This window comes from Bidens hawaiensis, unplaced genomic scaffold, assembly GCF_021521415.1.
Source record: "Bidens hawaiensis isolate Kalapana, Puna unplaced genomic scaffold, B.hawaiensis_p1.1 tig00079951_1, whole genome shotgun sequence".
Lineage (NCBI taxonomy): Eukaryota > Viridiplantae > Streptophyta > Magnoliopsida > Asterales > Asteraceae > Bidens > Bidens hawaiensis.
The window spans coordinates 11,864-29,028 of record NW_027503639.1 but is presented as its reverse complement, the minus strand read 5'-3'; the positions used below and the strand labels follow the sequence as shown (position 1 = coordinate 29,028).

The window sequence follows — 17,165 nt, the reverse complement described above, 5'->3', positions numbered from 1 at the left end:
AAAAGGCAAGTCAAAGTCCACTCGGATTCCTCCCCCAGTTTTTGTGAAGGAAGAGCCTGTTGAGGCAGTTGTGAAAGAAAATTTGCCGCCCTGAGAAGATGAAACAAGATTAAAACCTTGAAAGTTTTTATGATGAGTAAGGGCATGGCTAAAGGAGTATTTGATAATATTGGAAAGGGCTAATTAAAAGAACTATTTTACACGAAAAAGAAGAATGGGATAGATTTGAGGCAGAGGAGAGGAGATTGTTGGAATTTCAATGTGGACCAAGAGGTGAGCCAATTCAAAGTTAAAGATCTATACCTGTTGGTTCAACTGATGATGAAGTAATGGAGATGCTTACAACAATGGCTAAAGAAGGTGGAGATTATTTAAAGCTTGTGATGATGCCAAAAGGGCAAATTGTAAATATGTTTGAACAATCTGGGCATGTGAGAAGACCAATTCCCAAAAAAGAAATATGCTCCAAGGTCTTCCACTATAAGTGTCCCAATTCCAAATAACAGAGCCACACATCAGTGACAACAAAGGCCACCAACTGATGTGGACCTACCAAAAAGGTTGTATTTTGATGCTAGAACAAAGTCCTTGAGAGTTATCATGAATAGTGGTGATTTGAGGCATATAGTCTTCAAGGATGACTTTTAGGATTTTAAGAGGGATCAATTGGAAGAGATGGCAACAATGAGCTTATATGACTATCAAGATAGACAAAGTTTTGCCAAGCAACAAAGAAATGAGCTTTCCAAACACTTGAAAGATCAATCCAGGAAAGGATTTCCATTGTTGAATAAGAAGAAGAAATTGGAACTCTCTAATTATGAAAGGACCAAAAGGCAGAGGAGGACTATGAACATTGTACTTACCAAAGCTTCATACAATTAGAAGACCAAATCCTCTTACCAACTTAAAAGAGTGTTTTGAGTATGAAGCGGCAGATGACCAGGCCAAACCACGAGTCTAGAAAATGGCAGAATCTCTAAATTTGAACCACACGATCAATCATTTATTCATAGAAATTATGATGGACAGGCCTTGGGCATCATTCAACATGACACTGATCTGGAATTTCTTTATATGGAGGATTTGGAGGATATAATCAAATGGAATCTGCCTCTCAACATCCAAACCACAGGGAGATCTTCTTGTTCAAAGAAAAAGTCGAAGTAGTCAAACATGATAGAATAAAAGAAGCTACAAGTTCAAGACAGTGAAGGCAATTCTTTTATATTAGTCTGATTTGTAATGTCCTTGTGACAGAATTCTTATTTGTAAATTTTTCATTGAGTTATGTAATTTGGCTTTCTAAAAACTTGATGTGTATTTTTGAAAAGTGTATGTAACCTAATAGGTGGTTTGGTGCAGCTGAGTGTGTTCCAATCTAGGGGGAGATTGTTGGGATACGAAAAATCTTAAGGAAGATTGGAATCTTCTCAACCTCCTTGGAAAATGGCTAAGTATGGAAACCAAGCACACTTAGGTTTCCCAGCAAGCTTAATCTTAGTCAAGCAAGGTATTTTGCTCTTCGAGCAAAGTTATTTTCTGGAATTCTTATTAAGTGTTAGTTTGAGCAAATTACACTTCATCAAGCAAGGTTGTTCTTCAAGTCAAGCAAGGTTTGTTTCAAAAAAAACCCTTGACTAAACCAAGCTAAAACCAAGTATTTTGGTGGATCGAGCAAGGTTTATTTATAATAAAAAGTGGTCCCAGCAAGCTTTAAGGACTAAACCAAGCTAAATCTAAAGGACTTCTAACGAGCAAGGTTCAACCCCTAGCAAGCTACAGTGTCACCAGCACACTTGGACTTGTTCATATAAGTTAAAGCAACAAAAGGTTGAAGGGATCTCTAAAGAAAAAGTTTGCTCGTATGATATATACCGAGCAAAGTTTGTATTATCAAGAAGTTTGAAGCCTGCTTGATGAATATTTTCTAAGTAAAATATTCTAAGTAATGCTTACTCGGAGAACTGTTCCCCAGCACATTTAATGGTTACCAGGTCTATACGCCAAAGACAAAAGCTGTAAAGTTTACTCGAAGACTTGTATACGCTTAAAATATTTTGTAATACGTTTAAATATGTTTAGTATCAATCATTAGGGTTTCTAAAAAAGGAATGTCTGGTGTCTGGGCAGGCCTATGAAAGGAAACTTTAGGGCACGCCTATGACAACAACGGAGATTGAGCAAATACTGTGATTTGACGGTTGTCTTTATCTTGTACGGAAAAGCTGCCAAGAATTCAAACATTCCACCTTGAAACCCTAATGGATTTTCATTGTATCCTTCTCAATATAAATGGAAATCTTTTGAGTTACTCTGTGTGTTTGTTACTTTCCTGTCCGTTGAGCAATATTAAGAGTATTATTGATTCCGCGTTTAATATTCTTTGGTTTTTCACAAAACAGTATGTCGTAACCTTCTTGTCGACACATTTGTGTGGGTTACGATTGTAAGTGATTAGCGATTAAGTGAGCTATACGGGACCGACAAATGCTCCAAATATAAAATCCGATAAGGGCACTTATATATAGGGTTACAAATCAACTTTACATTTGTACGGTTATCCTAACTACTTTCGATTCTATATTATGACCCACAATTGTTCGTATTATGATTTTCATGCGAGGACTAAGATAATTACGTGTCGAATTACTTAGATCGTCGGATGGTACACATGACTCGTCCCATCGTGTGGGTTACAAAACATTTGAAGGACATGATTTTGAGAAAATAAAAGTTTTAAGAAGTTTTAACTATAAGACTAGAAAATCACCAATGTATATAAAACATTTCAAAAATTGATGTGGACTTAAATGAAACAATGAAATTTCTAAAACACATTTTAACGTAAAAATATAAACTTGAAAATTTAAAGGAATAACTCAATAAGAGTTGAGATTATAAAAATGGACTTGTGATGAATGAGAATAAGAAGATTCGATAGGAGTATGCTATAATAAACAATTTACTTAAATAAAATAAAATTTATTCATGAGATAAGATATGAAAAATATGAATAATTCAAACTGAAATAATTCAATGTCATAAAAAATCGTTACAATCCATGATTGGAAAAAGACAAAATAAATTAAGATAAAATGAGAAAATCAGCAAAAGTTTTCAAAGTCTTGAGTAACTTAGTGGATTTGACTTGAAGCACCTTGAGGAGTTGAATTCAGAAGAGCTTGAGCAGCCGAGGTAGATTGACTCTGGATAGCTTGAATGGGTTGAGCTTGAAGGGGTTGCACGATTGGGTCTTGATTAGAGTATGATTGGTAAACTTGAGATTGTGGGTTCGGAATTTGATAAGTTTGGGTTAAGTGAAGATGATCTTGATTGACGAGATGAGCATGAAGGATGTGGGGTTGATAGGTTTGAACTTGGTGAGCATGGGTAGGGTAGTAGGGTGTAGTCATAGTTTGAGCTTGATGAGCATGAATAAGTTGAGGGCACATATTACGGAGATGTATGGTCTCCACAATGGATAGTGTTGGTGTTTGATCAGCTGGATAGTGTTGGTGTTTGATCAACTGAAAAATCTCTAGCTCTCGACATCCCTCTGCACAAAGGTTAGTATAAGAATAACAATTCTTGATAATATTAATAATAATAAATTTGAATATTAATTACAGTTTAATAAGTACACGTATTTATACACACAAAACATGTAAGCATCCATATACATGTATATATAATTAACATTATATTTTATACAAGTATGTTGTCATTTATACCTATTCAGTGTTCAACGACTTCTTCCCGAATTCCCTCGTACAAGCAAGTCCGTTATTACGTTCTGGACCATAATAACCCACTTGTCCATTCGAGTTCATCCCAAAAGTTATCAGTATATATTATTAAATATTATTTATTCTCATAGCTAATCGAGTCTACTATTATATTAGGTATCCTAAGAGACATTCTAATTCTTTATAATCAATGGCTTTGATACCAACTTTTGTCACACCCCGACAAGGCAATTGTGGAAGTGTAATACGGGAATGTAACATACAACTCTGGTATCAACCACATTGTTTATAAATTTAACTAACAAACTAATTTACATCATATTACATGGTTTCAACTTCGTTTACAAACAAGGCGTTCGGAAAATAACCAGTTCTCTATGACGCATTACTCTTTAATGGTATATTTGCTTAAGCACATTGCAATTAGCACATCATTCCAACTTTGGAATACCTAAAAAACATGTTAAAAAGAGGTCAACAACAAATATTTGGTGAGTTTCACAAGTTTAAACGAAACCAGTATACGAAATCATAGTTTTCATGTTTTGTATGTATACGATGTAATTATACTAAGCACAAGTGAACCCTTGACGTGCTGGTTTTATGTGGCCCCTCACTTCCCACGCACTTCCTCGTGCCCCCGTTGGCCCATTTACCCCAAGTAGTATTATGTCTAACACCACATAGCAAATAGTAAGTATAGTTTTATGGTCACGTGCAATTGAATAATAGTTCTTGTACACTCCACCAACCCTATCAACTGGGTTTATCAAACCAATAGTACTATTCACATGCCACGGGCTCGTAGTTAATCACTCATGTTGGTTAGACTTTTTAAGTTTTAGCACTTAGATAATTCACATCATATTAGATAGATGTATGTAACCATGCTTTTCACCCCAAAAGTTCGTAAAACAGTTCAAAAGTGGGGTCATGAAACTCACCATATAGTAATACGGTATCAGTAGCACATTGGTGTAAGCGGTATGCCTCGATTATAGCACAACTCCTATCATCGGTATTGCATTCTTAATACTATTACAATCATTTAACTGAATAGGGCTGTATATCTCGTTTGGGTATGGTTGTTACGCTCAAAAAATGTCAGTAGTTTTAGATTGTGACGTTGTACGATATGAAATGTTCAAAATCAGTATTGGCTCAGTGTCACCGTTTTCCGTGCATGGCCAAGTTGGTCGTTTACGCGTTTTGGAAATAGGTTAGATCCTACAAACTTGAGTAAACATACTGTTTGATAAAATGATTTGATTTATGAAAGAAAATTAGGGTTTCAGTATTTGGACTGGCCGCAGGGTTCGTTTCCGTTTTCATACGGGTTAGATTGTACAAAACGCGTACAATTCACCCGAATAGTCGAGAAATCTCTTAAAAGGTTTTTTTATCAAATTCGTTCAAAACTATGATATTTGACCACTTTTGAAGTTTGGAAATACCAGTCAGTTCTTTAAACATAACGTTGCTGATTTTATCAAAACATATATAAATTAAACCTTTAAATTATTATAATTATTTATATAATTATATATAAATTATGAGAATTTTTTAACTAAAAAATTAAAATATGTAGATTTTTATAAAAATAATTCCATAATTAATAAACAACATGTTTATTTATTTATAAAAAAATGTTCTATATGTTATAATTAAGCGATAAATCACCCGTTTAGACTAAACAATCCCAAAAAAATCGGATAAAATTTCGGAAAGGTCAAAATATCATCAAATAATCTCTGCAAAATTTTCATAACTTAACGCCTTGGCTAAAATAACTTTTTGCGCATAATTCGGCTGTTAAATCTCGATTAAATGAAAAATGCACAAACCATATTTAGACTTCTCTAATTGATCCTAAATTTCCTATGTGAACTTACAATGTCATTTCTGAGCTCTGCACTAAATTTCATATATTTCAAGTAGTTTAGTTATTTTTCCTAGTAAATTGCCAATAAACGGTAATAAAATCGCCAAATATTCTCCGTTTATCGAAAAATAAAAAACTTTGGACAGCGACTCAATCATTTGATCCCTGATGTCCCTAAAATGTTTCAACATTTTAAAACAATAACGTCACAATCTAATCCTAAACAGCCCCTACACAACGTCTCAATCCTTGCTTTCAAGTTTTCGGTACTTGGTTAGCTATGTACAGTATCTACAGATAAAGTAAACAAAACCAAGCATAAATCATCAATCATTAATCTTTGTTAGTTATGGTTTCAGTTATGGTTTCAAATCAAGTTTTTGAACCGTAAAACCGCGATATAAACTTTCTAATTTGTGTTTTTGGCAAAAAAAAACATATGTTTCTGATTTGTAACCATTTCTAAAATCAAAACATGTTTTTGGATCATTTTAATGGTTTTTTGATGGTTAAATCATCAATCAAAACTAAGTTTCTATGTTTAAATCATATTAATCAGGTTTAAAAATCATCAAAACATGATGTTTAACTTAGGGTTTTGCACAAGGTTTGGAGATCAGATGGCCAGAAGTTCTAAAAGTGTTTTAGGTGTAAAAATGAACAAATATCTTGCTTAAGATTAAAAATATATCAAGGGGTGGGACCCTCCTCTTGCGGCCCGCCATATGGGGGTCCCCATGGGCCCCTCATTTAGCAATTAATTTCCTCATTTTGTGTGCCAAGGTGAAATCCCGAGTTCAAATTTAGTTCAGGTTCGCTTTTTTATGCAAAAAAATAGTTTGGGTGCGACAAACAGTGCAAAAACGTGTCATGAGCCCCTCATTTAGCCATTAATTTCCTCGTTTTGTGTGCCAAGGTGAAATTCCGAGTTCAAATTTAGTTAGGGTTTGCTTTTTTATGCAAAAACAATAGTTCGTGTGCGACAAACAGCGCAAAAACGTGTGTTTTTCGACTCAATTTTGTAAAATGAGAAAAACATACTAACTCATTGTAAAATTCCAAAACATTTTCATGGATTTTATAAAACATCTTATATAAGTGTTCTATAAGTCTTTTTCGGCTTTACAGATGATACAATGCTTTTTTTGGTACATACGATCGAGATTAAGTTCAAAGCGTATCACTAAACCAAATCTTTTCGTTAAGTGGTTTTGCACATTCTAGGGCTATAATATCAATATGTTAGTTAATATCACACATATATCACTTGAATATGGCCCTTGATGTATCCGGGTCATAATCAGTATCATTCAGTTAATCATTTACTCGATATAAATTAATCGGTTAACTGTTTACTCGTTACGTAGCAAATAAGTGTACCTCGTTTTGTCACGAATGTCACACAAATAAAAAGAAAACAATATGTCTCACGATCTACAGTTAAGCGCACCATAATCTTTGCATTAAATTTATGAAGTCACTATCTTTATGGAGTCAGATCAAAGTTTATACTGATCATAAAAGCCTAAAGTATATCTTTAGTTAGATATAAATAAACAAGAGGAAAAAGGCGATGGATGGAAGTCCTAAACGATTATAATAGTGAGCTCAACTATCACAAAGGCAAGGGTAACTGAGTAGTCGACATGTTAAGTCGAAAAGAACATAAGAAATTTAAAAGTGGCCGAGCTTCAAAGTCAGAACTTCAGTTTGATTAGATAAAATAGCTGAATAATGCTCAAAAGCAAGCATTAGAAGAAAATAACATTCAAAATAAGAAAAAGAATGGTATCATTGACCTACTGGTCACGGGTGATGACAGAATTATCAGAATGGGGAGTAGAATCTAGAGCCAATTGTTGGTAAATTATGCATCTAGGAAGTGAAATGATGTATCAGAACCTTATAGAAAATTACTAGTGGGTTGGCATGAAAAATGATATTTCCGCATATGTTGCTAAATTTTTGACTTGTTCTACAGTCGAACCTAAACATCAAAAGTCTTCGAGTTTATTGCAACAGTTAGAACTACCGGTATGGAAATGAAAATTGATAAATATATATGGATTTTATCACTAAACTTCAACACACCTCTCGTGGGAATGATACAATTTGGGATATCGTTGATAGATTGACTAAGTCTACTCATTTTCTATCCATGAAATAAACTTTTAACATGGATAATTTAGCAAACATATAGGACCCAACCAATAATATTTACTTGTTTTAGCAACATTTGGAACTACCACAATACCCGAGTGAGCCTTCCTAAGATAGGATGACAATTGTCCTTACTGATTTTGACGCTCCAGATCTGACTCACTTATGAACACCATCAAGTAGGAAGTCTACCACTGACAATTGTGAAAAAAACCTTCTTGAGTCAGGTTTCAAACAAGAGATCATAGGATCCCAAGCACTAACTATCACCCCTATGACATTTGACCTGAAGCCAACTGGATTACTATTTAATTAATACCTACAAACAAAATCCATTGTTAATAGATACCTCAAAGAGCTTTTAGTAATTTATTCAATTTAAACTAAGAGCGATTAAACTGCAGCCTATATATCTTTTCAATGTAATACAAAGAAAAAATCTAGAGATAAAAAAACAAGAACACCATTAAACTGGATTCTCTATGTTATGCTAGAGGAAATTTTATTTAAAATTAAAATATGCCTTCCTATTTAGATGCTCATATTCAACCCTGTATAATTTTTTATGAGTGTGTAAGAAGAGGAAAAATTAATAAAATACGTATTTATAAGTAAGATAAACATTAAGAGCATGTTTGATATTGTGTTTTTAAACAATTTATTGCTTTATTTGCTTTTTTAAAAAGTTATTTTAGAATATATGGTATTTAGAAAAATAGTTTTTTAACCTTTTAAAAAGCAAAAGTAAGAAACATTTTTGTGTTTACAAAACACATTTTTAACTTTGGATATGTTTGGCAAAACTAGCTGCTAGCTGTAGCTGGAAGCTTGTGGTTTGAAGCTGGTAGCTATAATTTTTTAGATATATTTAGATGTTTGGCAGAATAGCTAGAGCTTTTAATAAAATGTATAAAATTACTAAAATGGGCATAACTAAAAACAATAATAGTAAATGTATTTATTTTGGAAGGTTATTTAAGTAAATTAAAATACTAAAAATTTGTAGCTCTTTATAACCGCTACTATTAGAAGCTTTAAGCTTTAAGCTTTTTCTCCTAACCTAATAGTTTCAAGCTCCTGAACCAAACAAGACTTTCTCCTAACCTAAAAGCTTCAAGCTCCTGAACCAAAAGCTCTTAAAAGTTTCCACCAAACATACCCTTATTCATTTTTAGAAAACTCAATAGAATAGTAAATTATTTTCAAACACAATCCAGGGCTTTCAAATAAAAGGATGGGATATAAGGAGCTTTTAAAAATTAAAACATAATCAAGAAAAAAAAATAAATATTTTTAAACTTTATCTAATCTTTAACTGACACCTACATTTGGAATACATACTATGGGTATAAGGTATAAAACACTTCATGCACATAATAGGATAACATGATTAATCCGCGGAAAGGATATCTTTCGCGTGGAGGTTACAAACCACAGCGGAAGATAACCACATAACAATATAAGCAAGAAAGAACAGCGGGAGTGCTGCCACATGTAGGACACGTGGTAGAGTACCACTGCGTAGTACCAACTTCCATATGGGCGCACGATGGACCAATGAGAATAGGCCAACGCTGTACTTGCACCAAAAGAAAGAGCAGCGGAAGTGCTTCCATAGGTAGGACACATGGTAGAGTATCACCGCATGGTACCAGCAATTACATGGACGCACGATGGACCAATGAAAATGGGTCAACATTGTACCTGCATCAAAAGAAAGAATATCATTGGCCAGGCTGTCCAACTGTAACATCCCGGCTAAAGCAGAATACGCCGAGTGTGATGCACGGATTTCTCAAAACACATGTGACACTATTGAGTGACAATATTATCATTAATTCATTCAAATCTCAAGTACACAAGTTGTTCAAATAAACAATTACAAATGAAAGAAATAAAGCGAACATCAACTTTGTTTATTATTTAGGTAACCTAAACTCTAGTGTCTTCATCCATGTCATCCTCTAATAATAGTACTTGTAGCATATGTATAAAATAATGTCAACTAACTTAATAGTTGATGAGTTCATACAGTTTGATGTAACTACACAAAAACCATACAATTCCATGAGATAGGTGTAATAATCGCGCAAGTGAGTTCCTTTCCAGTTGGGATTATGCACCAACGTACTCGGATAATGAGGCCTTTTTCCACTCATAACAACAAGGTCATGAGGGGGCGTATGATCATACTTGTTGAGGCTACCATGTGCAAGTAAGTTCGAGAAAGTAATCAAGTAAACACACAAGTTCATGTAATGAATTATAGTTTGTAAATGCAATAGTAAATACTTTTTATAAGGTACATATGCTACCCTCAAAAGTAATAAAGGAATAAAATGGGAGGTGTGAGAAACTCACCTTGAAGTTGAAGACAAACTTGAAATAAAACCGAAAGTGCGTAAATGAAACCGAAGCAATTGAACGTCACGAACTAGAATTAAAGTTACAAAATTAATATTAACTAACGACTTATAAAAAGTAGATAAATCGGGTTGTCGGGATTTTTATATATTTTCATCATTTTATGATGTTTGATATTATAATATTATTTTAACGAATTATTAAATCTAATATTTTCAAATTACGAGGTTAATAATAAGTTTGAATATTATAACGTTTATGGAGCTTTGATGTTAATGGTATATTTTATTTTGAACAACGAATACGTTAATGAATTTTAAAGTTTAATGAATGAAAACATGTGTGTATATATATATATAAGTTAAACTAGTTTTTAAACGAACTTGACGGGTCGGAGATTTTTAATGTTTATGAATTATAGATCTTTAACGAAATTTTAGCTTGAAAATAATTATGTTAGCGTATTATAAAGTTTAACGAAATAATGGTACTAAATATAATATTAATCTGGTTTCTAACGGAAACGAAAGTCGGGTTTTTAGATCAAAAGTGAAGAATATAATTTATAACTAATGTTAGTTAACTTAAATAGTTTTTATTTGATTTATTATATTTTTTGATATTTTTTATTTGATTTTTAACATAATATACATAGCTTAAAAAATGAAAACAAAAACTGTCATGACCCGTATTCGAACTCGGGTCCTTGTGGCCAAACCAAAGTGACTCAACCACTAGACCATATTTTTATTTGATTATAATATGATAACAATTATTTATATACTTTTATCCAAGAACCTCATCTTTCTCATTCAAACCCTAGATTCAATTCGTTCAAATCGTTCCATGTTTACCCAAACTAAGTTAGGGGTTTTGTTAGTCGCTTAAAAACAAGTGGAGAACATAAAAAAGTTTACCTCAAACAGAGCCGGAATGATGGTGAACGGAGTTCGCCGGAAAACAAACTTTGAAGATCAAAACGGAATATTTAGAGAGTGTTTTAGATTAAGATGAAGGTTGGTACGAGTTTAGTTGATGTTTTGCGTCGTATTTATAATGCTAATTGGAGTGTATGGGTGTTTATACTCATTATTGAGTTTTGATTAAAAATCCGGCCGTTACTCCGGTTGATTCGCGATGATTAACGAGATTATTATACGTTTTAGGAGTTGATTTAGTGTCATGGTTAGCGGAGAAACAAGTCAAATGAAACAATTTGGTCAAAGAACGAGTTTTAAGGTGTTAAATTGGTTAGACGGAAATAAAATGACGTCGCCGACGGCAAGGTCGCTGGAAGAACGTGGCCTGGGGGTGGGGAAGGGCTGGGTGGGATTTATTTCATTATTTTTTTATAATTTAAATTACATGTTGCAGTTTGGCCCTTGTCATATTGTTTTAAAACAGAAATTTAAAATAGATTTACAATTTGAACCTTGAACCTTAAATATTTTTATAGTTATAATAAAAGTTAATATACTTGGATTATATTCATATTATACCCAGCTAGTTTGGAACTCGATTAAATAAAGACTTTAAATAATCGTAAATCATCGAGGATAATATATTATTAAGGAACAAGAATAAAAATACATTGAAACGACAAAACGAGTCGGTTTAACAAATATAAATACCAAAACCTAAAAATACATGAAACAAAACTTGTTAATTATATATAAAATAATTATATAAAGACAAAACCGAAAATTTAAAATGGGTCGGGTTTTCGGTTTAAAAATTAATGAATATTAAAGGATTCACATCTTTTAGAAATTTCATCTCGAAATTAAAACAAAAATAAAACTTTAAAAGATAACAACTAGTACAAGTAGTTGTTAAAAGTTTATTTTTATATATACATATTTAAATAAAAGGAATAACGCAAATCTTTTTATGACTCGAAATAACGTCACAAATAGGAAATATAACAAGAGCACTTATATATAAGATGTACCAGTGGCGTATCTACCATGCCATTATCATATTGTATTTGTACCGTTCCCAAAATCATTCCAACTTCCGAGTTATCTCACATAACCGTACATATTATATTTTTCATGCGAGGACTATGATAATTACGTGTCGACCCATAATTACCTCTATTATCGGATGATCCATATAACTTACTCTATTGTATGGTTTTAAAACATAGACATCAGTTAAATAATATTCTCATGTAGAATTTTGAAAATAAATAATAATAATAATAATAATAATAATAATAATAATAATAATAATGCATAAAAAAGGGTAAAAACATCACAAAACACATTAATAGACCGTTCAGACCAAGGATAATGCGAAAATATGAAATCTTCGAAGTCTAAGCAAAGTAAACGATATTGAAAACAAAATAAACGAGGTGATGGAAATAATGAACAAAAACATTAAAATTATGAACGTTGCAACATGCAATTTGAAATAACGAGGTCAAGAATAATGTGGTATGTAAACATAACATTTAACCAACGAAATATGAATATGTAATTCGATAAAGCATTGGGTTCGAGAATAGCTTAGATACGAAACTTTTAACTATCAAAATATATAAAAAAAAAATTAACAAATGGAAATCTCCGAATAAAATATCAATGTGACTAGCAGCAACATTGAGATAAGTAAAGTAAATTTTACATGTAAATCGATAATAAATTGAAATAAACTGGATTAACGAACTTTTGATATCAAAATATCAAAATTGATTAACTTTGTGAAAGGAAAAAAAATCTCAATACCAATTTTGAGTTTATCGAAGTAATCAATTGAAATCTCAAAAATTAAATTAAAGCATCGGAAATGTTGAGATCGATAATAACAAAATGATTCAAATAAAACATTGAGCGTAAATAGAACAACGAATAATCATTAACAATTCGTGTAAAAGTAATGTAAATTCAACATGTACCTAAACATGTTTGAAATCCCAACTTCCACTAAATGGTTAAGTTGGTGGGAAATTGGTCATAGACCCTAAGGTAACAAACGTAAACCAATTCACAAAATGCGGCTAAGAATGTTGTACGAATTTGCGGTTTCGTAAAATACAAACAAATATGAATCAAAATCAATGAACAATCGAAATAAACTTCGTAAACAACATTCTAAAGAAGTGGATAAAAATCACTTTGGGTATGTCCGAAAATACGTGAAGGAGAAATTAAAGAAAAGAAAATGCAGCTTGCAACGTTTGTTTTCTCGAGTGTCGGTTTGATTATAGTATGAAAGTTGAAGTGGGAGGTGGTGCCATGATTTCTTAGCCGAAACTCATTGTCGTTAAAAAAAGGGAAGGAAAGGAAGGGATATAACATATATTTTAATTTACGAAAGTCGGTTGTAAATCGTGATGTTTTTATATCTCATGGTGAAATAAATTTATTCTATTTTATTTAGGCAAAAAGAAGTTTTTAGCTATCGCTAACACTTGCAAATTTTATGAAATTTTAATCATAAAAACAAATGTTTTCTTTTGGCCAGCGACCTAGAAAAAAAATGATTGTCAGATTACCTGACTTGTTGATGAAAAAAAATAGCCTCAAAGGGCTTAGGAATTGTTTGAAACAAAATTTTTATTTTAAATATATTATTTAAAAAATAATAATTATAAATTAATAGTAGTGAAAATGGTATAGTAATAATAATGTTAATAATAATATTAATAATAATAATAATTTTAAAAATATAATAATATTGATAATGTTAATAATAAAGGCGATGACGATGACGGTAATAATATAATAATAATAATAATAATAATAATAATAATAATAATAATGATGATGATGAATCATTTAAATTTGCTTGAAGTAATTTTTAAAGAAAATCTATTTGATTGAAAATTAAGTATTTATGGTAACTATGGATTTGATTTACTCCTTAAATTAACCTCTGGACGAGGTATTAGATTTAAACTTATCGGGTTAGAATTAGTGTTTCTTAAATTAACCCCTTCGGGGTGTTTGAAGAAGTTTTTTAAATTGCTTTTATACTTATTTACTTTTTGAAAAGCAAAAACAGTTTTTCAAAAGCTTTATCTGAAACTTTTAGATTTGCTTTACTAAATACTTTTTACTTTTCAATTAAAAATAGCAAATAACTAAGTTTTAAAATCTAATTCAAAAACTCCGAAGTGGACATTATACTCCCACTTCAACTGACCATAGTCCATAACATCTCCTAGTGGCACGCATTCGTCAACAAAACCGGATGAAGACGCCGTCAAATCAACCACTCACCACTAAACCCACGTTCTTCTTCCAGTAGTTTCTCCCACCCTCCCTAATTTCCAATTCGACGGGGATGATTTGGAAGGACAAAAGACGGTAACGGAACGGAGAATTATAATAATTCATCTTCGTCTTATTCACGAACACAGACTCACTGGACTTCATGGTTCAATAATTGCCCCAAGCATAATCGGTTGAGGATCGACGGCAAGTGTGTCGCCAGGTTTCTTGGAAGATTCTCGTTTCAGCCGCTTAAGTACAATCCTCTCTTTGGCGCTTCATCCAACACGTATTATTATTTGCTTTCCGTTTTGTTATTTTTGTTTCCAGTCTTTTTTTTAAGTAATACGTTTAGGGTTTTAATGATAATGATATAATGATGATGAAGCTTCACTTTTTTAATCAGTATTTGAAAAGTTCAAACCTAGTTAACCTTTTTCTTGAATGACAGATAATTGGGATTAGGTTTTTCTTTTCCGTACGGGGATTGGTACGGATATTATAGGATTTTAGTGCACAGGTACAAATACGGGTATTAGAGTATGTTTGGAATATGTGAAGGTTTAGCCGATTATTAATATATAGTAGGTACCCGTAACAGTTTAGCCAATTTGGTACCGTAGTATTGGTATGAAGATTATTGGAGATTTAAAATAAAATAAAAGAAAAAAAAAATTGTACCAAAGTGTACCGTACCGTACCACAATACCAATAAATCTGATTCGATACTCAGTTCTACTGATTTTGAGTACAGCTACTTTATGTAACGATACGTGTACAATATCGATCTCATCCTTATAGAAAATTATGTTTGTTTGATTATTTGTATTGTTGAACGGTTCCTTACTCTGATTCTATTAGCTATATGTTTTATGCTGTTTTGAATTAGAATATTATCTGATATTATACTTAAAAGTAAAGAGGAAAAAAAAAGTGGATATTTTTTTTGTGTACCGTTAGCTCTGTTATGTGTGAGGTTGTATTGGTTATGATTGTTTTTTTGATTAATAAGTTTTAATTTTTGTTGTTAATACGCAGATTAGAGAAGTTAGGAGCTCTTCAATGGCGGAAAATAGTACATGGACATCAAGCATGGAGGCTTGTTACCGCCAATTGGTTACATGTTGGTTTGATTCATCTTGTTGCTAATATGTTGAGTCTTGTACTCATTGGCATTCGGCTCGAGCAGCAGTTTGGTTTTCGTAAGTACCTTTTTGATTACTCTGTGTCGGGTTTCTGAATATAACCCTTTTATACAACTGCTGTTAAGATAATATTTGTTATGGCCGGTAGTACGCGTAGGTGTGATCTATTTATTGTCGGGTTTTGGCGGGAGTGTTCTTTCTGCTTTGTTTATTCAAAGAAACATCTCGGTTGGTGCCTCCGGTGCTCTGTTCGGGTTGCTCGGGACAATGTTATCTGAACTCATCACAAACTGGACTATATATTCCAACAAGGTGCGGTTGTATTTGGTCAATTTTTTTTTATCTTTTTTTTTTGCCAAATAAGATTCGAAAAAGGGAGAAAATTACCAACATGACCATTTTGATTATTGACCTGACAAATTGGCCCTAGACTTTTTTATTTGCTCTAATATCATTTGCCTTTGTTTCTTTTTAATAAAGCGACTTCAGAAATCTGTCAAATCTGCTGGTCAAGATCCAATTCTGGCACGAATTTTTTTTACTCGGATATTAACTTTATTATTATCATTATTATTTTTATTATTTAGAAAATAGCTTCAGATGAAAATTTGAAAATTTTTGCCAAGATTAAAATCTGGTATGACTTCTTTATTTACTCAAATATTATTGAAATCTGATACTACTTCTTTCTTGTGTCTAATCTGGTTGGCTAGATTGTAATCTGGCATGACTTTTAAGATTGAAATCTAGCGACAAAGTAACACATATTGCGCCCTGATTTTAAAACTTTAAAAAGACTTTTGTTTATTTTCTTGGTTGAAATGACTATTTTGGTGATTTTGTCTTAAAACGAGCGTATGTTAAATAAAGAAATTGTTTTTTTATATAGGCTGCAGCACTATTTACGCTTGTTATCATAGTTGTGGTCAATCTAGCAGTGGGAATTCTGCCATTTGTGGACAATTTCGCACACGTTGGTGGTTTCTTGACTGGTTTCCTCCTAGGTTTCATATTACTACCTTGTCCTCGGTTTGGTTGGTTAGAAAGACACAATCTTCCTGCTGACGTTCGTGTCAAATCCAAATACAAAGTTTATCAGTATGTGCTCGGTTTGCTTGCATTAGCACACCTAGTTGCAGGGTAAGCATTGACTGTTATATCCACTTGATAATCATTTTAAACCAATGTAAGTTCGTTTTTCATTTTTGTGTTTTGAAATGCAGATTTACGGTTGGTTTACTGATGCTGTTTCATGGAGAACATGGATCCAAACATTGCCATTGGTGTCGGTACCTGAATTGCATACCAACTTCAAAATGGGAATGCGATAAGTCATAGTGTTGGTTATTTCGCGTGGGTATCTTGTGAATTGCATATATCTTTTCATATGTGTGGGTATCTTGTGGATAATTTCATAGTTTTCTTCAGAATTTGATTTGTTTTTCGAGTTGGGTCGTGTTTATGCTATGCTTATTTCGCTTGTTAATATTTATAGATATTTATTTGGCTGATATACGGAGGTTACATAGAAATATAGAACAAACATTTATTATATTGTGGTAAGGAACTTTTGTTTCGTTCTAATGTGGGTGGCCATTTCAATGTTTCTAAACCAGCTTCATTGACTTGTTTCAATTTAAAGATT

At 32.3% G+C, this 17,165-nt stretch overlaps 1 protein-coding gene across 1 annotated transcript; it reads left to right on the top strand.

The window, feature by feature from the left end:
* The first annotated feature begins 347 nt into the window (after positions 1-347).
* Positions 348-16,865, top strand: LOC143607162 (RHOMBOID-like protein 2). Its single transcript, XM_077082706.1, has 6 exons — positions 348-427; positions 14,461-14,664; positions 15,414-15,577; positions 15,669-15,832; positions 16,410-16,660; positions 16,744-16,865. The coding sequence occupies exons 1-6, from the start codon at positions 348-350 to the stop codon at positions 16,856-16,858; spliced, it is 978 nt and encodes a 325-aa protein (XP_076938821.1). The 3' UTR covers positions 16,859-16,865.
* The last annotated feature ends 300 nt before the right edge of the window (positions 16,866-17,165 follow it).